A 22,762-nucleotide genomic window follows, 5' to 3' on the forward strand; every position below is an offset into this window, starting at 1 on the left:
CTTATTCCCTTGATCACATTTCATGCTCTGAGTATGACTTATTCCTTTGATCACATTTCTTGCTCTGAGTATAACTTATTCCTTTGATCATTTAATACTCTGAGTATGACTTATTCCCTTGATCACATTTCTTGCTCTGAGTATGACTTAAACCCTTGATCACATTTTCTTGCTCAGAGTATGACTTATTCCCTTGATCACATTTCATGCTCTGAGTATGACTTATTCTCTTGATCACATTTAATGCTTTGAGTATGACTTATTCCCTTGATCACATTTCATGCTCTGAGTATGACTTATTCCTTTGATCACATTTCTTGCTCTGAGTATAACTTATTCCCTTGATCATTTAATGCTCTGAGTATGACTTATTCCCTTGATCACATTTTCTTGCTCTGAGTATGACTTATTCCCTTGATCACATTTCAGGTTCTGAGTATGACTTGTTCCCTTGATCACATTTAATGCTCTGAGTATGACTTATTCCCATGATCACATTTTTGAATGATTGGAATAAACTACTGATATTCCTTCTTTTTTTCGAACATTACGCTTGTTATGGCACATGTTGTTATTGCAATGTTGTTGTTACTTTCTATGCATTTCGATCTTTCAAAAGTAAAATCTAGTCAACTTTTAGTGATATCCCTTGGTTGACATATGACCCTGACCTTTAATAACTGCTGCTGTAACATGTTGTCGAGGTAAAATGCAATACTTTCTGAAGATAGGTTTCTAAAGTCTGCCATATGCCTTCTTTGGCAAAAGGGATGAGTTGGAGTGCAGGAAGGTCTGTGCAATTACATTGTTTTAATTTCTAGTGGTCGATTTTAGCTGTAGCTTGTCATTTTTTTTATTGGAAATCACAGGAGTGGGTGGGTGGGATCTGGTTGTTATTTTGAGGGTGTAAGGCATTGATATATTAGATAAAACTTCACATCATGTAATCTGAAAACAGGGAACCAAAAGTAGTCCACAGAATTTATTGATGTGTAAAAAATTCCAGATCAGTATCACATGACTGTATGGATCCAATCAGAATGTAGAAAATGCAATCAACTCATAAAAATTGGAATTATTGGCCTTTTGAAAATGTTGTAATGTTACATCATACAAAGCATTATTGTTGGTAACACATGCATGTTTCCAAAAGAGATCTCTTTTTTTCTTTGTGTGTTGTATGGACATATGTGTATTGGAATGGTTAATAAAATCTTGGAACCCTATTACCTTGTTATAGAGAAAAGTAATATTGCATTTACTTGGAGTAGACCATCTCTACATACCAAGTGACTGGTTTGGTTGTCCTCATTTTCCCAGTACATTTCTTCAGTTTTCATTTGACTGCTGAAGCATATTCAGCTGAAAAGATAGGAAACTAATTAATCTTTTTAACTTAGTTAAATTAAACTTTAATTAAATGATTTGATTAAATAAATTTTATGTGTGCTTGAGTCAGTTTTAAACCTTTTTTCAGATCTTCGAAGAGTATGGCTCCATAGATGTTGATGTTTATCTAGCAGAAGTGTCTGGTTAGTGTTATTATTTTATTTGTATCAAAATTTTATGTTGAGTATACAATTTAGAACTATGCCATGTTTATTTGGAAAACTATGATGATATAAAAAACAGATGAATCAGAAACCCTATGCCATCATCATATTTCAGTGTGTGATAAAAAATTTCTTGTGACAAAATTCTCCACATTGATTTAACACATTTGTATATGACATTCTATCATATACATGCATGTTAGTCAAATCCAACTGCAAACTGCACATACTCAGATCTGTTGGAGCATAATGCACCAACAGATCTTGGTCTGTGCAATTTGATATGAGTAATCTGCCCAAAAAACACCATAAAATCTGATCTGCCAGTGCATTTTGCAGTGGCAGACCAAGGTTTATGTTGTTTGTAGTTTGACTTGACTTAAAGAAGAGTATATATGGTAAATTAAAGTTTTACAGTGAGATATGTGTTTACAAACTTCAATAAAAGGACACATGCTCATACAGAACAGCATTCCTTATTAACGGGTTCATTTTATTTTCATATTAACCTCTATATAGGAACAGTGATCAAAAACAGCTAACTTTGTGGGATCTTCTCTGTCTTCTTTGTGGGATCTTCTCAGTCTTCTTTATGGGCAGGTTCTGTTTTCTTTTACCTTTTGAAAAATCAATGTGTCAGAGAGATGATATTATAATTGTAATCATTTTTGAGAATCCTAATTTACTGTAGAATAATTATGGCATTTTTCCAAATACCATCTTGTACACCTTCAAATTATGATTGAGAATATTAGGGATGACGATGAATGTATGTACTCAAATTGAAATGTGTTACGTTTCTAAAATGTTTTAGTAAGATGTTTTTGATGTGTCTCCCACTAGATGATATCTGGGATGTGCTGCAGGCCTCAGGGTTTCTGGATAAGTACCAGGACTGTATATATGTGTCAGTCCAGGATGCAGTCAACTCGGCTTTTCATCTAATTCAGGAGAGACAGCTCTTGAAAAAAGTTAGTAATTTGAATTGTATTCTTTATAGTTAGTTTTGATTTAGTATGGCTGTCAAATTTAAATTTCCTTTTTCTGTCTCCTAATACTCTGTTTTTTGACTTGTTAAGATATTTGCCAGAAGTAGTCACAATAAAATTGATGTTATGGTGTACATTGCTATCATATGTTCAAAGTTCCCTTTGTTGAGTTACTTCCCTTTACATTCGTGTTAACACACCTATTGTGCAATGAAACTTATACTGACTAGATACCATGCAACATCTGTTTCTGTCAGTATGCTTTGTACAAGGCAACTTAACATTTATACTGACCAGATATCAGGCAACATGTTTTCTGTCAGGATGCTTTGTACAAGGAAAGTTAAAATTTATGCTGACCAGATATCTGGCAATGTGTTTTCTGTCAAGGTGCTTCGTACAAGGAAATTTAAAATTTATACTGTCTATATATCAGGCAACATGTTTTCTGTCAAGGCTCTTTGTACAAGGAAAAACAACATTTGTACTGTGTATATATCAGGCAACGTGTTTTCTGTCAAGGTGCTTTGTACAAGGCAACTTAACATTTATACTGACTAGATATCTGGCAATGTGTTTTCTGTCAAGGAGCTTTGTATAACAAAACTTAATATTTATACTGTCTATATATCAGGCAGCATGTTTTCTATCAAAGTGCTTTGTACAAGGAAACTTAACATTTATACTATTTATACTGACTAGATATCTGGCAACATGTTTTCTTGTCAAGGTGTTTTGTATGAGGAAACATTTTGGATCAGTTGATTAGCAGTACACAACGGCTCATAATTACTCTTCAGACAAAACTGGGTTCATCTATTGCCTTTGTTAATCCATTCATTGGGTTAATCTTTCACCTGAATTATTCAGCAACAGTTTGGTTAGGTACTGTTGTGATGATGATGTTGTGAGTGAAAACTTGAATGTCATAGTTTTGGTTAGTTGGAACATGATGAGCAAACTGATCAATAAATGAAAATCACAAAAATCATTGACTCATTTTTCATGCTAATGAGAACCATGTAATATATGCAGACATGTAATTAACATTATTTTTAGCACCACAAAAAATAGTACTCAATGATATCTGAAAGCTGAAACCTCTAAAATATGTGCCCACCAAATTGAAACCTTGTAAAATTGACTCAGTACAGATGCTTCCAGATTTCAAAAAATAGGTTGAAAAGGGTGTCAAAATCAGAATTTTTAAGGTAGTTGATGAATACACAAATGTGTATCTTTTGACAATAACAATTTTAATTGAAAATACAATTATGAGACAGTACTATGATGTTGTAAAGAAAAGGTAAGATTGAACTAGGGTGTATGTGGATGAGTTTGCAGATAGTGAAAACAATGTTTTTAATTTGAATGTTTTATATTTAGCCTTTTATATTTATATAAATATTTAGATACTTATATCTAACTGTATTATTGTTCCAACTATTTTATGCAGAAACTTTTATTACCCCAAAGTAATGACCATGATGTGCCAAATGAAAGTGATAAGTTGTTGACTGATCAGAGAGTAATGTGAGGTATGAACTGGAATATCACCTGTATTACCTCCCATGCTTCAGACATGCATGCTGTCAGATTGCCTTTTTTTGTACTATCATCTTTTTGTGACTGACACGCCTTGCTTCTAACCGCATAATGTTAACACTATCGGCTTTATAACTCACCTGGCCGTAATGCCAAGTCAGCTTATGGTGTGGCCCAGTATCAATCATGCATTTCTCAACATTTTCTATATTCAACTTCTTCTAAAAGTATCTGCAGTACCAAATTCTGCCAAATGTGGCAAAGGGCATCTCGGCAAGAAAAGCTTTCAAGTTTGTGCAAGAGATTCCAGTTTGATGTTAAATATGGTCACCGTTGCTCAAAGACAGAAAATCAGTTAAACAGCTTCTTCACAAAAAGCATCCAACAGAATATCTGTAATCAAATGTGGCCACCATTACTAACAACAAACAATGTTAATAGACGCCTTCTTAAAACCTGCCAAACAGAATGTGACCAAATTTGACAGCAGGCATTCTGGCACTAAGATCTATTAAATTATACAAATGATGCTGATTCTGCCTTGAAAATAAAGATGTTGTTACTAAAAACAGAAAACCTTTAAACATACACAACTCAACATACTTTGACCATATTTGATGTAAAGTATTCCGTTATAAAACATTTTTACATGTGTAGAAATTATTCCACCCAGATGCTTAATACCGTAATGCATTGTTTTTAAACATATGCATTGCACATAATTCTAAGAAATTTCTGCAGAAACCATCCTACTATATCCAGATTTCTTGACCAGCTGCTCATACATTTGGCTGTTAAGCAGATTTCAGCCAAGTGAGTGATCTCAGGCCCACTTGGGGCTCATGTTTTGTGTTTAAAATATTATTTATTATCAGAAGTTTTATTCATTCTTCCACATTTTTATTACATTTGAATAATTTTACATTGTGTGCTTAGCTATTGTTTTTTTTTCCTGTAGAGAAATTTCACATTGCCTGAATGGAGGTTGCTTATTTGCTTTTATATACATTTTTTTGCATTGCATTGAGATTGCTGTTTTGTTTTTCTTTATAAACTGGTTCTCACATTTATATTTGCACATACCATAATTGTTTTTGCTAAATTTTGTAAGTGCTTCACATTTCTTTTTCTCCATTATTAACATCTTAATTTTGTATATGTGAGACACAGCTATATGTACAGTTTTGGAACTGATAAAGTTCCACATCTCTGAGCATTTTTTAAAAACTCCTGTAACTATAGAACTTTAAATTGATTTTGGACTTTGCACAAAATGCAAGTACTGGTAAGATGTAGCATTCATGGAAATTATTGTTGACTTTCCTTTCTGGTATTCAAAACTTTGTGTACTTATTACAATCTGTTCAGGTTAATTATTAGACATTAATATAACTAATAAGACTTGGTCTTCTAATATTTCATGTATACATATTTTGGGCTTTGTGTATCGCTTTCTAGTTTTTCTTGTTCAGAAGTACTCTGCTTTTTTTCTGGTTTATCACCTTCATACCCTTTACACATACAAGAGGAATATTTTGCTTAATCCTATTTGCATTTTTAAAATGTAGTTTTGAATATTAGTTTCTTATGGAATGTTTTATATGTATATAATGTGTATGGATGGATGGATGGATGGATTGTTTTGTGATGTGACTGGAGTTTTTGTTCGGGCCCCACTTGATGCAATCATGTCCATCTGTCTGTCCATCCATCCAGCAACAATTGGCTTGCACATATAATTTTATCGGAAATTGTTCAATTTTAACCAGAGTTGATATACAGCTGTATATTAAAGAGATCACAACAAGTTTGATTTTCAGCTTTCTATACCATCAGTAAGAAGAGTTAAGGTCCCATGTTTAATGGTCTTCTGACTGGTTTCTGCAACATGACTCTGACAGGAATTGTTGTATTGCTGGTAATTCTTGGATTGCTGGAAACATTTGGAGTTCAGCCAATTTTGTTATGCAGTTTGATCTTGCAGAATTTCCACAACTTCTTTTACAGGAGTTATGCCCCTTGATGGACTCCTGATTTTGATTTCTGCAGCATAATTTTTCTAAGGTTGATTGGATTTTATTCCAGATTTTGACATTGACTTTTATATTAATGAGATCTTGAATGAGTTTGACTTCCTGCATTCCATGACTTCATTTGCAGGAGTTTTATCCCCCTGATTGCCTGGCCTCCAGACTTTGGTTTTTGTGGCAAGGCATTACCCAGGTTTGTTAGATTTCAATAAAATTTGGTCTTCAGCATTATATTGATAAAGACTTTGAACAAGTTTGATTTCTATCATTCCACAAGTACAATGACAATGATTTATGCCCCCTGATTGTTCAGCCTCCTGGCTTTGGTTTCTGCTGTATTGCTTTACCAAGTATTATCAAATTTCATTCCAGTTTTATAATGACAAGACTTGACATAAGTTCGAAGTGCAGAATTCTATAAAATCATTTGTGGGAGTTATGTCCCCTGATTTTGCATTCTATGTATTTGGTTTCTATAGTGTAACCTGACTTAGGATTCATGGATTTCAACTAAATTTGATGCATATTCATATTGACAAGACCATTTCAGAGTTTGTTTGGTACTGTTCCATAACATTATTTACAAGAGTTATGATCCCTGATAGTCCATCCTATTGACTGGTTTCTGAGGGAATTGCTTTTCCAAGGATTGTTGAACTTCAGCCAGATATGTCAGGAAGCTTGTGATTGACAGACTCTTTAAAAAGTTATATTCCCATATCCAATGCCTGAATTTAGAACAGTTACATTCTGTAAATAGCCATCTTCTCCAAACTTTGGCTGCACTACACAGGTTCCAATGTGTAAGACTTTGCCAAGTGAATAGTATTGGGTCTGGCCTTTTTTAATGTACCCATAACAGGCAGCTTATGTTTGTTTATCTTTTATTTTTTTTACTTAATAAAGTAATTTCAGATAATAACTCAATTTTAAATGAATTTCTGTTATATGTATATCTGATGTATATATTGTTTCTTAAACAAATGTGAACAATATATGAATATTTTATGGCAAAAGTACAAGGACATTGTCATATTTTTGAATATTTATGTTCAGTCATACAAAGCATTGAGATATGTACAAGAAAATGATATTGTTTATTTAAACTCATTTATTAAAATGACTGTTCAGTTTATGGACATTTCAGATGATTAATTCAAGAAACGTCTCCATAGCAAATTGCTACTAAGCATGGGCCAGGAACAATTATATATATATATATATATATATATATATATATATATATATATATATATATATATATATATATATATATATATATATATATATATATATATATATATATATATATATATATATCTCTGTCTGTCTGTGTGTGTTGAAGTGTACTTCTTACTAAATGTTTTTTAATTTATTTCCTTGTGTTTTCAGTAGTTAGCTTTTCTCTTTAAAAAGTTCTGATATTTTTGTATCTTTCCTTCACCATTCGAATCTTCATAAAATCAAAAGCTTGTGATATTTTGCAAGACATAGTCTTCAGGACTCATTTTAATGAAAAATGTTCATCATATTAATGTGATATAGAATACAAAATACTTTTAATAAAAAGAATTTCAAAGTCCATAATTTCTTTTACTAATTTTGAGAGGTGAATTTGATATTTAAAAACTATTATGTGTATTTGTTGTAAGTAGGAAAAATAAATAATTTAGTAAATTATAATGATATTAAACAATATGATACTATATTATATAAATTGTGATAAATAATATGACTAGTAAATAATGCTATTAATTAAAATATCAGTTAATTAGTAAACATTAGATCATTCAAATATGCATTCTAATACTAATATGATGCATTTAATAAATTCACAAAAGTATCTTCATGTTAAAAGTATGAATGACATCAAATATAAACTAGTTTTGAGAGCTTACTTTGTTTTTATTTTCCTTTGGAATTATCCTGGAGGTTAGTTATTTCAGGTCTGTCAATTATTTCTAAGCTCTGTACTTTACTTTTTTGCAGGTCATTTGCTTAATATAGGTCGATGGAGCTGAAAACAATGAATGAATAAGTCTTCAGAGAAGTTTTCATTGCATGATGATATTGTTTTGGGAAACCAGGTGTTAATGTTACACTTCAGAAAAGTTTTATATAATTGTATTTGACATTTTGCAAAATTTCAAATAATTTTGTTTTGGTTATACTTGTCTGGAGGAATCAGCCTTTATTTATATATTTTATTTTTTTAAATGTTTATTTCCTAGTTATTATTATTATTATTATTATTATTATTAGTGGTGGTAGTAGTAGTAGTATCTGCAAGCACATCTACAAGCTTTAAGTTGGTATAAGTTTAAGACATTTGTTTTCTTAATTTGATGCATCTTTTCATGTATATTTAATATATTTTTAAAACAATACCTCAATTATTATTGTACAATTATGGTTTTGTCAATAAGATGCTGGTAGTATGGACATAAGTTTTGGGACCAATATGACTTTAGAGGGAAATTTTTTTAGGTTACAAATTCGGCAGTGTAATGTGCTTGTCACATTATCAATATAGTGGTGATACTGTGTATGTATTATTCATTTTGAAATAATAAAGAAAATAAACACTGTTACATAATAGTTTACCAAAATATGTATATAATATGTATATATATATATATATATATATATATATATATATATATATATATATATATATATATATATATATATATATATATATATATATATATATATATAGTTGGGTGATGATACATGAATGAATATGGTACTTTTGTGCTTGTATTGTTAATTTCATACTCATACAGTTGTACAGTGCTGCTTTGTATTGTTGCAGTTTATCATATGTATGTACATGCATGAACAAATGCACGTTTTGCATGAACATTTAATGCAGTATTTTGTATCATTCTCCTAATGCTTAATGTATTATTATGTATAACATAAAATTATTTTGACCAAATTATCATTGGTATAAATAATGGTTATTGTCTAGCTCATGTTAGTAAGAGAGATGGAGCATTCGCTTTTCTGGCAGTGGCAAAAGCAGCTGTGGCAGCAACATCATTAGTATGATTTCATTTGGAATTAATTATCATAACTACCCAAGGAGTTCCAAATTTGGGAGATCAATGCATATTAATGAGATGATCATCATAAATAATGCTTCCTATTATTTGAGGTTGCTACCACTATGGAGACTATATTTCTAATTCGATTTTGATCAGAGCTGATGAATATTCTTCAATCATCATGATGTCTAGTGGGTTTTAGAATGACCAAAATCCATGCATTGTTGGCTGAGCTTTTGACCTCTAGAAACAGTAGTTCATACCCAGAAATGATAAAACTTGGCAAATCAGTGCCATCATGTTGGATGCTTTTGTAACGAGCAAAATCTATGCACATAAATGAAGTTACCTTGAACCTGAATTTCTGAGCTTATTACCAATTCAGAAACCAGTTTTTAGAAAAAAATGATTTTGATCAAACTTGGTAGGTGAGTTTGTATGATTAAGATCTCATCAGTTGATAATGTGTAAGATCACACATATTATAGACATGATTTTGCATCTGATTGGTTTTTATTCCAATGCTTGGGTTACTCTATTTCTGCTCAGATTTTGATGAAACTTGTTAAAAAGTCCTATGCCATCAGAGATTTCAGGTAACTTTGATTACGAGCAAGATCAGTGAATATCTATGAGGTAATCTTGGATGTGATAGACTGAGCATGTTGCCACTATAGAGACTGCATTTTGATTGGATTTTACTCAAACTTGGTAAATATGTTTAATGTCATGGTCTTAAGTTCTACTATAAGTGAGAGCCACACATAATAATCATATGACTGTTTCTTGGCCAATTTCTTTATAACCTGTTAAGCAGGTTTATATCATCAGTGTTTCGGATGATTATAACTAGCAACAAGGTGGATGCTTAGTAATTAATCATACCTTTTTAATTAGATATGCAAAATAAAAATGATATAAAAGCTGGCAGATAGTTTACATAGGATTATGTTCTTATAGTTCTGCATAAACTAGCTTAGTGAAAAGGTTAAGTTATATGAGACAGATGAGTGATGCCTGGCTTTCTTGGACCTCTTGTCAGCTATTAATGGGTTTTCATTAGTATGCAGTATGGATGTATTAATCTTTGAATGCCATTGGTAGATCTTGTTGAATCTGATTAATAGGTTACTGTAACACAAAGTATTAACCAGAAAAATACTTGTCATGCATTCAGAGTGAAATCATGGTTATTGCTATGTTGTTTATCAGTATAGTTGACCTGACAAAATTCACAATATTTTACTTTGCAAGTTTGCTAAGTAAAATTTATTTTTTCAAAACTGAATGAGTGAAAATATTATTTTAAAAAGTATTCAAAATACAGTATCTAGGTAGCTGTGTTGTTAAACTAAGACTGAAGTGGGTGGATTTTACCCTTGTAAACAAGTCTTTTGAGGCCTTTCTATCTCCCTTATTTTATCACAGTTTTGGAACAGGAATTTTCCCACCACCACATAAATTCATCATACATGCATGCTACTGTATCTATAGAATACTTAGAGGCAATATTTTTTTATATTCACTGTTCCATATTGTAAATGTAATGCTATCAATGCAACATTAATGTTACATTATTTATTGGGGCATTTTTGAAGAGGTTATCATTTATGTGACAAATAAAAAATTTAGTGAACAATGTTTTGTTTGTCTATCATTGAAATACAATTTTGAACATTACCTTTTACATCATCGAGTTTTTGTAACCACAGTAGGTTGAAAAAATACACCATTCCAAATTTTCAGTGACAAACAACTCTTGTAAATACGTTATGAAATAAGTTGTTGTCTCAGTACGAATTCATGTCTTTGGCTCAGTCAGTTAAATAACTACATAGCCAGGGAAGTCATTTTAGTGACAACTGGGCTTGGGAAGTCAGTTTCAGTGACTATGGGGCCTGGGTAGTCCGCTTTAGTGACCATGGGGCCTGGTTGGTCCATTTTAGTGACCATGAGGCCTGGTCATTTGGTTTAGTGACTACAGGACCTGGGCAGCCATTTTAGTGACTATGGTGCATGTAGAAAATGCTAATTTTGACCAGAGGTCAAGTAGAGAACTATATAAGCTTGTTACTGCAAAAATTATTCATTTGTGCTTTAAGATCTTATTAAAATCAGTTGCGTTACTGTTGTCGCCAGAAATTCATTTGTACTGGAATTTTGTTTATTCAAATTGTATAATTCAAGTGAGTCTTCTCTAAAAATACAAAATGGTCTTCAAAAATAACATTCTTGGAAATAGAGACTTGAATTTTAACCATATTTTCAAATGAGGATTTAATTCTTGTATCGTATTATTGTGAGCCAACAATAGACTGTTGGTACATCACTATGACAAGGGCCACCACAGACACACCAACACTTTCAGCGTTGGATTTAATTTGTATTTCAACTAAAGTCTGTTCAGAACTTTAATGATTAGAACTTGTCTATGTAATTTTAGTATTATTTGGGACTTAATTCACAATATAGTAAGTTCTTTTTTTAACATTTTCAATTCGTATTCTAGGGGAATAAATATTTGTTGTATTTTACAAAGCTTGTTACTTCTCACTCTTTCTTGTTACCTATATTAAGACCATAGTGTAGTAATAAGTCACTCTGTAACATTCTTTTCCTAACACTTGCTGGTATACTATCTAAATTCTATTTAATATTGTATGATCTGTTCCATTCCTTTTCAATCTGTGAGGTAAAGAGCAGAAAATAAAAACCAAACATAGAAAACATTTGTGGTGATATTTTCCCTGGTTAAACATTTTCACAAGGGACAAAAACAACTAACACACATATAAACACAAAACTAATGGTTTTAGGCTTGTTTTGTAGAATTTATAGTTTCCTTGTCTAAAAGGTGGAGTTTACTTATCTTGAAACCACTTTGGTACTAAATTTTAACTGTTTATTTTTCTGTCAGATTTAAATAGATCTTTTTTTTTTTAAATTTATTTTTCAGTGAAAATTTCTCTTATGCAATATCAACGTTCCCATAAAATTTGCCGGACAGGAAAATTTTAAAAAGTTTCTTGTTAGCGGGAATTATCTTCAGAGGTATTTCATATTGCAAAGACTGTCCGACAGTATTTTATGGAAAGGTCATTCAGAAGTTTATAAACTAATCATACATGTAAATTCCACAGTCTAAGCATTATATATATATATATACACACACACACACACAGAAGAACCAACTATTTGACTTTCTCATTACAATTCACGTTACTGGTACTAGTCTATAGTCTTCTTTTTCTTTTTCTTCTTCATCATCATCATCACAATAATCATCTTGGTCGTCTTCATCATCAGTAGTACAGTGGGATAGCCTAGCAACAATGTGACTTTGTTAACATAGGGGGGTTTTACCCTGGTGACAAGGGGAATTTAACATGGGGAAATTTAATGTGGAGGGAGTGGGAAATTGAACATAGCAACAAGGGATAGGAATACTTTAGCATCAAGGGGACTTTAACGTTAAAAATAGGTATATCAAAATTAGTGACAATGGGAATTGAACATGGGAATTTAATGGGCCACGTTAGTGACAATTTCGAATTTAACAAGGGAAAATTTGGGCCTGTTTAGGGACAAAATTATATTTGGCCACTTTAGTGACCAGGGAAATAGAACAGGAGTGATGTTATAGTAATGGATATTGGCAACAATGTCTGTCTGGCATTATATAAGTTATATGTCCTGCCCCGCCTAGCATTATAGCTTTTCATGACATTTCACGGACAATGGGAATTACCGTTACAAAACACCCTGGGATGATTCGTGGACAAGATTGATACAACAAAATAATATTGGGTATGTATAGGGACAATAGGAAAGGAACAGGTGGGGTGACATCTCTGTAGTGGACATTGGCAACAATGTGGCAAAGGGCTGACCTTAATTGGTCAAAACAGTGATGATGGAGAAAAAAATCTATAATGCCTGGTGGGGCAGGACATGTAACTTTATAGACATAGAATCACCTACCAAACAATCCAAAGTGATGAGATTGCTAATCTAAAATAAATTTTTATACAAAACAACACACTCATTCTAGTAAAATCCACGTTATTTACTATCTATACAATGTGGACTAGGACATTTTTTATCTACAAAACATACATTTACCTAAAATCATCCCAGTAAAAGAATTAGTGGTTATAGTCGCACTATTCCACATTCACACAAAACAAACACACTGAGCAGAAACAAGGATTTTTTGTAAAGGGAAAAAACAAACACATGAACAAACACATACACACACATATACTAAATATTTTTTATTAAGGGATAAGTTTTTTGCTATTGGAAGAAAACATACAAACGTATGCTAATTGCACACAAACACATACAAACACACACAAACACTTTCATTACGGGATATGCTTTTTGTTAAGGGAAGAAAACAAATGCATACAAGAGTATGTGAATGTACACAAACACATACAAACACAAACACACACATATACAAACACTTTTATTATGGGATAAGTTTTTTTCCTAAAGGAAGAAAACGCATACAAATGCACACAAACACATACAAGCACTCACATACACACAAATGCACATGCACACACACACACACACACACACACACACACACACACCTAATGCCTTGTGTTAGCTTAGAATGTAAGAGAAGGTGATAAAATCTTACATACTCGATCAAACATACTATTTAGAAAAACGATAGTGTTTATTTATAGTCACAACTTGTAGGCTATTTCTATGGAATAACCAAGAATATATTTACAGCCTCAACTTGTGTAACGATCATGTTTAAAAACCCTAGTATCTATTTATAGCTACAACCTGTGGAAAGTCCTCTGGAAAACCCCAAGTCTATATTTGTAGTATCAAAATTACTAGCTTCAATGACGTCACTGTACTGGACTTGGGAATAATGGCAACAGTGTTGCAAGTGGCTGACCTGAATACACGCTTATGTAGGTAGGTAGGTATGTGAAATGATTTTTGATAGGGATAAAGGGAGTTTTATAGGGACACATAAAGATCAATACATTCATACCTACACACACACATACACACACACACGTACTCGCACACACACAAAATTACACACACGCTAACACTATTTTTTGTAGATTAGGGATAAGTGTTTTTTTGTTACGATAGACACAAAAGTACGCGCGCACACATATACACATACACACAAAACAAACACACACAAACCTACGCGCGCTCACATACACACGCAAAAACAAACACACACACAAACACTCCTAGCTTCAGCTGAACCGAGCAGGAGATCTCGTAGTTAATTATACACAAGTTATTTATAGATTTGAGAAGTCGGCTGAACTAGTCTATGTGATCCGTTATGCTTTAGAATATTTGTGTACTTAGGGACGTATGACTAGGTACGCTATAACTATGCGGATTAAAATTTTTGCGTAGCTTTAATGTCCGTAAATGTGTCTCTATAATGTCCCTTTTCTATGTCCCTATGTTAGAGAAAGGGTTAGAGACATAGAAACACAGAAAAACAAACACATACACATATACACAAACGTACACGTGCACACACATACACATCAGTAAAGGAGTGAGTGTTTATAGTCACACTACTCCACAGTCACACAAGTTGGCAATTGATCAGTCTCATTTTTCTAGTGATCTGGTTAGCCCTGAAAAGGGCTGTTTTTGTGTCCAACTCCAGTTGCACCTGGTTAATGATGACATCTCCCAGGCTGGGCACCAAACACGCAACGGCGGCTCCAGTTATTGTCCCACGAAATGGTGAAAATGGGGAGTGATGAAGAGGGTTGATTTCCTTCACTCTCCCTATCCTCAGTTCGAGGGATTCTGAACAATCTCTCCCTCGTGACTCTGCGACCTACCTGAGGATATTGCTGTGGCCGCTGGGGTTTCCGCTCTACTTGTTGTTGCTGCAAGTCCCAATCCTCAATTTGAAGTACCGCAAACATTTGCGGTGGCTTCTGTAAGGGTGTCCTCACCACAGGCTTCACATGGCAAATGGGCCGCATCGGAAGAATTATGCCATTTTCTTCCTCCTTCTCCTCCTCTAAGAACTTCTTTTTCAGCCATAGCCTCCATAGCTAGCTAGTCTAGCTGGCGACGAGTATTCTCCAGGTGCATCTGGAGTTCTGTTATTTTTCTTGAAGTTAACGAGTGAACGTTGGGGTAGCCAGACTGGTCGGTCCTTTAGATTAAGGTTGTTTGCGCCCTTACCGGCATGTACGACCGGTTAATTTCCCGTTTGAGAATAATACATTTTTCGATGGGGAAGGAATAGTGCCACTTTCCCGAACGCATTAATGCGCTCTTTTGAGTGCTGATTGATTAGCCGACAGGTCGTGGGACAATAAGTCCCTTTCGACCTATATGTAAGGCTATCTCGAGTGGATTGGACCCAGCACGCACTCAAATTAAATAAGTAAATGTCTGTGTTGGAAGGTATAACAGGATAAGACGTTTCACAGGATTGGGCATTCATCTTATGACACCACCCCATTTCCGTACGTACATGCTCATTGGGGCACCTGATTATAGACGAGTCGGAATCGGCCCACACACTCATCTTTAAATGTCCGAGCAGGCGGGGAGGAGAGGTTCAAACGTCGCCAAAAGTACCCGAAACGCCAGAACTGATATTGCCAAATTCAACCCAGTTACTTATATAATGTGCATTCCCTATTACAAATTCTGTGATAGCCACAATCGCAATTAGAGTCTAGAATTTAAGTATTAAATTTGTCTATCTTAATTTAATAACAAATGCACAAAATGTGCATTAATACTTTAAATCAAAAGAAATTTAGGTTTAAGAGACCAAATGAAACTTTTTTGAATACCAAGTTAGGTATTGTGGTTTTGATGTAGAACGGTGGTCAAAGGATCATATTAGGTATCAGAGTATTATTAAGTCGAGATTTCAAGCCAAATTGAAAAATCTTAATAAGATGCAATTATTGATAGCCCTGAGAATGGCTGAGGTTAATCCTCCTCCGGAAATAGTAGACCCTTCAGATGTTTTGGTGGTGAAAACTCCCGTCTTTCATCTTCTTTTACCGCCATGATTTTCGGGCAGATGATATCCTCGATGACCAAGTGTTCTAATTCAGGTGTTATCTTGAATTTTGGTGTTGCCATGCTGTGGACCTTAGTCAGTTCATCGGCTATCAGTATCACTAATGGCATCGGAGTCAGAAGGAATTCGTCATTAGTTTGGTGAAGATGAACTGCTGCTTTCAAGAAAGGTGTTTCTCTTGGTTGAAAGAGTTTTCCAGTGTGTTCTCATTTTTGATATCTGTCTACCACTAATTGTATCTCTAGAACGAATTTTGTTGCACTTGTGTCGTCATCAATCATGTTTCCTATTCCAGTTCGTTCTGTCTGGTCAAATATGTAATTGACCACGTCTGCATTTTGTTTGGCTGTGGGTCTGGTTTTCCATTTTTGTTATTATTGTTGTTGATGATGATGACGGTACTGCTGTTGATGCGATTGTTTTGGTTTGGCCTGAGCTGTGAAGTCGAAAGAAGAAGGCAGTTTTCCTTGGGTTTTCTTTTTCATTTGCTGCCCTCTTGTAATTGTGGTTCCAGTGGCTCTATTGGCTACAGCAACTTCATTTGTAGTTTCGGGTGTTGCAGGTTTACATGGTGTAGGTGCCTTGGTATTACGTGGTGCCACATTTACGACAGGTGTTGTTGTTGTTAAGTTCGTAAGTGGCTGTATCATTGGTACCCTCAGGTCGACTATAGGTTGCTCATGTAGATTTATCCATAATATGGGGATGATTTGATTCACCTCAGTCGTTGTTGATGGTGGTGTTGATATTGGAATAGGTAGTAAATGTAATGTCCTTGATTCTTTGTGGCTGCATTTCGGTATTTCGTTCTTTTTATCTATGGTGTTTCCTTTCATTCGGTTAACCTCCATTGCCTCTGCACCCTTAGTTGCCTCTGGTGTTTTATATTTAGCCTCCTTGTTCCTTTGGGGTGCCTCTACTTGTTGAGTATTGTTTACAGAGTCAGTTGTTGCTGTTGTTATTACTGGCAAGTTATCCAGCGAGCTCCCATAATTGTTTTCCTATTGGTATGTTGCATTTCTGCTGTTGCAACTTTTCGTAGGGGTGCTAGTGGTGCCGACGTTACCAGAATATTTGTTCTGCGAATCCCTCAGTCGCTCAAATTATTTGTATTTGGTGGTTTTCTGTACGTCGGTCGTCTCTGTAGGTCACTTCTCCAGTTATTGTTGTTTCAACTTTCGTCCCAAATTAACAGGAGTGTCGTCCTTCTTGCCTGGGCTCGAAGGCTCCATCCTGATGCGATATTTAGTCCTAGACCTCGTATCGCATTCAAAGCTTGTTCTGGGATGAGTATTTCCATATAGAACGTCTCTTACTAATTGCTGTGCTTCTAGCTGTTGTCTTGATTGATACTGAATGTAGCCAGATTGACAAACGCTCTGCTTTATATCCCTGAAGTGTGGACGTGAAGACAAACACCCCACTTACACATAAACTAACAAAACCCACACCACCATCAAAACATGGAACGCGCAGACCTAAAAGTAACACTCACGTTCATTTTGTTTTACCTACACAGTTTATGATCACACATCCATACAAAATACGCACACAGGCCATCTTACAAGCTAGGGAAACGAAGTGCTTATAGTACACACACACACACACACACACACACACATACACACACATTATTTTACAAAGCTAGGGAAAGGAAGTGTTTATAGTACACCTCTATTCTTTTTACCTACAGACAAACATAAAGACAGACAAATAGTTTGGCAATTTGACTACTATCGGTATTCTAGATGGTTGGGGTAGCCAAGAAAAGGGCCGTTTTGTTGGGGGATTGTGGCAATCTCTTATCGTCTAAGATTGCGCCTCCGTCTGGCTGCAGGCTTTCCCACAGGATACGGTCTGATTATTCGGAATGAGAAGGAGAAATCTTTCGTGTACACACGGCAGTCTGCAAAGCCTCTTACTGTCTCCTGCTGTTGCTGCTTCTGTTGCTCCCCCTGCTGTTTCAGAAGTCTGTACTTCTCGGTCCATTTTTCTGGCTCCATCTTGATTTCATATCTGAAGACCTCTTCTATCACGTCTTGGGATACTTTTAAGATCCTGACATTCTCTGTCTCTTTAGGTTTGGGTACCAGTCTTTGCCTGACACGATGTAAATTCATGTAGGCTTCATTCAGTTTAGCTGGTCTTAAAATCGTCCTTATAGGTTGACGAGTCAATAATGGATGGCCTGACTGGAGACTGCCTCGCTTTACATGGCTCAAGCGCGGACGCGATAGAAAACACCCCTATGGTTTTTGGGTTGGAACGTTATAGTTTATCTCATGGTGAGGGATAGAAAGAGAAGTCAAAGATCATATATTCACAGCGTTCATTTATAAAACTTCCTAACAGTTTGGTTAACACTTGCACTTGCGATTTATCTCTAAGACTTTTAAACAAGACCAGATAATGATCATCTGGACTGATGGTGCGATGGGCTTTACTTGGTTGGAAAAGAAATTGGGTAATGTTTAATGACACTGGCATTACGATGATGCTATTTTTGCGTAAACTACAGTTTAATTTTTTGTTCGTCTTCTCCTAACATGTCGTCGAAGATGACCAGATGGGTTTGACTGGGTAGACACGATCGCGTAGTCTTCATCAGGAATGCGTCCCACAAACACAATGGCTTCGCCTTTACTTATCGGAGGAAGCTGTACGCCGATTGCCACTCTTTGTAACACCTGATGGATCTAATGAATTTTATGTTCGATCAAACGCTTGACAAATTCGGTTTTGCCTGAACCTCTCGGTTCAGCAATTGACATATTAAAGGGATGACGAAGATACAAGGCCTCCAAAATGACACAATGTAAATTTTCGTCGATGACTTTGAAAGTGGAGGAAGAGGGAGCAGAGACAGCAGAAGTAGACATAGTGCAGGGAATATAGCTTTTGAAACAAACACTGACAGGACAAGAGTTTTTATACTTTTTTATGGACATGTTTATTTCAAAAAATTGTAAAATTGTAAAACACAACACGAAAGACAAAAATACATAAAAGTCAAAGGAAAAAGTACATCGATAAAATACACATAAAAAATATGAAAGTGGAATATAATCAAGTCACTGTACAATGTGTTTGGTAACAAAAGTGTGGTGTCTAAGGGACAGTTTGTCATGTTCTTAGAGTCTCTACACCATTTGACACAGTCACACAGAAACCCTCCCGGAATGGTCTTTCGGGGATGTCCATGTCGTTGACAGTCTGGTAGTCACAATGAACTATCGGTCTTGGATGTTTTCCTTTTTATATGCTGACCAATATCGATGTGTCCGTAAGGTAAAGTGAAGTGGCTGGGAACTTCACTTGCTTGTGGTACACGATTTGATGCAGTTTTTCCAAAGGTCGACTGATAATTTGGTGTGTGGTTAAACTTGTAATCTTGTGTGGTTCCTAGGTGATCACTTTAAAATATTGATCCTTTCCAGACTGGAGGCTTTTTCCATACCCCAAAGTTTACTACTTGACTGGTACGATACTTGAGAGTCAATCCTTTCACTTTACACTCGGCGTGCACTTCTCATTGTGGGTCCTGGAATTCGTAACCGTAATTTTGGGACCGTCACTAGCAAAAACGTAGAATTGTCGTGGTGCTCGTCCGTTCAGGCTCCTAAACGGTCTCCTTCAATGTCTGGTTGTAGGAGACCCAGGCGATCGTCGTAGATGGAACTGTCTGTATCAAAATACATTACACAATCTCCTCATAGTTCTACAGAATCGTACAATTTTAAGCGAGCACTGAATTTCCAAATTCGTCGGCCTCTACAAACTCCAGTTCTTAATCATAATTGACTAAGATCAAGTCTTTACGAATTGCGTCCACGTGTTTCATGGTTTTGATTTTATCGTGAATCGTCTGGAAGTAGCGGGAAGGTTCTGTCAAATACTTTGTTTTGGGTAAACACGGTCGTTGTGCCATTTTACCCCATAAACAATTTAACATCAATTTAATATCGTCGTCCTATGTTCAATTCCCCATTCACTCCACGTGTTAAATTTCTCATGTTAAATTCCCCTTGTCGCCAGTGTACAACCTTCCGTATTTGAACACAGAAGTCCCATTGTCGCTACGTGACTCACGTGTGGTAGGTAGTACGGGTCGTACCAGATCTACCCAAAGGCAAGGTCAGAAACAAGAACATTACGAACACAGAAACACTGTATATTACGCACCACACACACACACACACACACACAAATGCACACATATATGCTCAACCTGCTAATCTTACTATTATTCCTATCTATCTATCTATCTATTTATCCTTCTCTTACATAGCACACACACTAAACATATACAAAATTCTACAGATCGGGAAGCACGGCACAGGCGACAATCGAGTCACAACCGAACTTCCAGAGTTCCAACTGAACCAATTGACAACTCTTTGAATTTGACCCATATATAATATATAGCCAGTCCTTACAACTAAACAAGATAACATACAAACAAATAGCACATACACATAACACACAACTGATCTCTGGCAAGGAACATTACTTGTTTAATAAACTCCAAGACCAGCCAGGGTTGAGGAGTAATTATACACTAGAACAGGGAAGGTGTACAAACCCTACATCTAAATTAATAAAACTCAAATTCTCATAAAAAATCAACACAAAATACACATTCACAGAGGGGTAAACAATAACATATAAAATCCTCTGTCGCTAGGGTATCCCACTACACTACTATCATCTTTTCTTCGACTTCTTCTTCTTATTATCATATTTCTAAAAAAAATCAATTATTTGAAAGGTAACAGGCTGAACTATATTTTCGTCTACTTCGTTTTTTTTTTATTTATTGTGGAAGTTTGATTTTCATGACATATATTTTTGCACATGACTTATTTTTACCAGGCGTTCATTGTCGAGAGTACCAGGGTCAGATTTCTTTGCTTTCCTATTGATAATAAAGTGTTGAATGTGTCGTTAAAAACAAACCATGTAACGATTGAAAAAAAAAAACGATCTTGTAAACATGTTCAATACCATTCTTCGTAAATACAAAGCGACGAGTGCACTGCATGCATTGGCATTGGGGTGGCGTTGAGGTTGCCTGGAGATATGTCTTACAATGCGTGATCACAGTACCTTGAACTACATTAAATTCACCTTGACCTTCAATTAAATTATAACCATGGTACTTTTAACCAATTCTTTCGGTTAGATTTCCAATGTATTTACTTAAGCGTGCGTGGAATTTGAGTTTTAAGTCAGAAACCGGTTTACGTCAGCAGATACCTGTATGTATAGTTTAGACTCTTCAAAGTAACCCATGTACTCTAATAATTCATTTTTCAGGCTTAAAATACAAACAAAAACACCCGGTGCTGAAACAATTAATTTTCCATGCTTATAATGCAGACGAACGAAAACACCTGCTGAAATAATTCATTTTACGGGCTTAAAGTGCAGTCTAAAAAAAACTCAAACTATAATTCTCGTTACAAACTATCACATTTTTGCCTAATGTTTACTGGTCACGCCATTGGAGCAAACATATTGTTCGTACATTGTAGACATTGAACTGTCTTGTCGTCTGCTTTAAATCATTTGCTGAAAGTGCATCCGGGTTTATACAACTTTTGTAATTGTGACTTTCTTTTTGTGACATTGTTGCCCATTTTTATTCTCCTAAACATAACGTATTATTGCCATCAGTATTATCCTACTATTTTTTATAACGAAACGAAAACAAAGTATTATTGCCAGCTTTATTATCCTAATATTTTTTTTATAACGAAACGAAAACAAAGCTTTAGTATCCCCGTATTTATTTTAGAATTAAACTAAAACAAAGCGCAAAAATGAATAGACTAAAATGGAATATGGTTAACTTTCTGGTGAACTATTGCACGTGTAGGGTACAGTATTGTACATTTTCATAGTAACTGTACTTATAATCAGTTGTTATTTTTATTTTTAAAGTAGGTCTAACGGTTTGAAACGTATCGCTACAATGTCTGCAGTGTGGTAGTTAATAGTGATGTTTAGCACTGAAGCATCAGTTCGCAGACATGTGGCATCATGTTCCAACCAAGCATATTATCCTGACACAAGGCTGACCAGTTCTAACACTAATCTCCTAAGGGTGAGCGCCAAGCGAGGCAACTGCTAGTACCATTTTTATAAGTCTTTGGTAGGACACAGCCTGGGTTCGATCCGCGACCTCCTGCATCCGAGGTTAACAATAGCACATGTAGCTTGCAGTATTGTAAATTTTTATCGTAACTGTCATAATAATCGGCATCAATGAGTAATATGCTTAGGCAACGTCATATCCATAAACACATTAAAAATGAATATCTAATGAAATTTGAATGCTTAATTTAGCAACTGAATAAATATGGATGAATATAACATAATAATATGAAGAGGGTGATGAGGATGATAATCATGTCAACAAAAATGCCGAGCTTTAAAAAAGTAAGGGAACATCGTTCCCACGCGTTCTAACAGAACTACAACCTTTCTTTGGAGTGAAAGCGTAAAATCCTGTCAGTTAAGATAAAAA

At 34.9% G+C, this 22,762-nt stretch overlaps 1 protein-coding gene across 3 annotated transcripts in view; it reads left to right on the forward strand.

The window, feature by feature from the left end:
- The window catches only part of LOC149797817 (prestin-like), a 102,414-nt gene extending 91,608 nt beyond the window's left edge, over positions 1-10,806 (forward strand). For all 3 annotated transcript variants that reach the window (XM_089962813.1, XM_089962814.1, XM_089962815.1), the window contains exons 17-20: positions 1,478-1,532; positions 2,397-2,524; positions 3,999-4,080; positions 8,107-10,806. In XM_089962813.1, the coding sequence (XP_089818939.1) occupies positions 1,478-1,532; positions 2,397-2,524; positions 3,999-4,079 (264 nt within the window). In that variant the 3' untranslated portion in view covers position 4,080; positions 8,107-10,806. The remainder of the gene's footprint in view (positions 1-1,477; positions 1,533-2,396; positions 2,525-3,998; positions 4,081-8,106) is intronic.
- The last annotated feature ends 11,956 nt before the right edge of the window (positions 10,807-22,762 follow it).

Source organism: Sinohyriopsis cumingii, chromosome 6 (assembly GCF_028554795.1).
Source record: "Sinohyriopsis cumingii isolate HCF-2022 chromosome 6, ASM2855479v2, whole genome shotgun sequence".
In the NCBI taxonomy this organism is placed as follows: Eukaryota; Metazoa; Mollusca; class Bivalvia; order Unionida; family Unionidae; genus Sinohyriopsis; species Sinohyriopsis cumingii.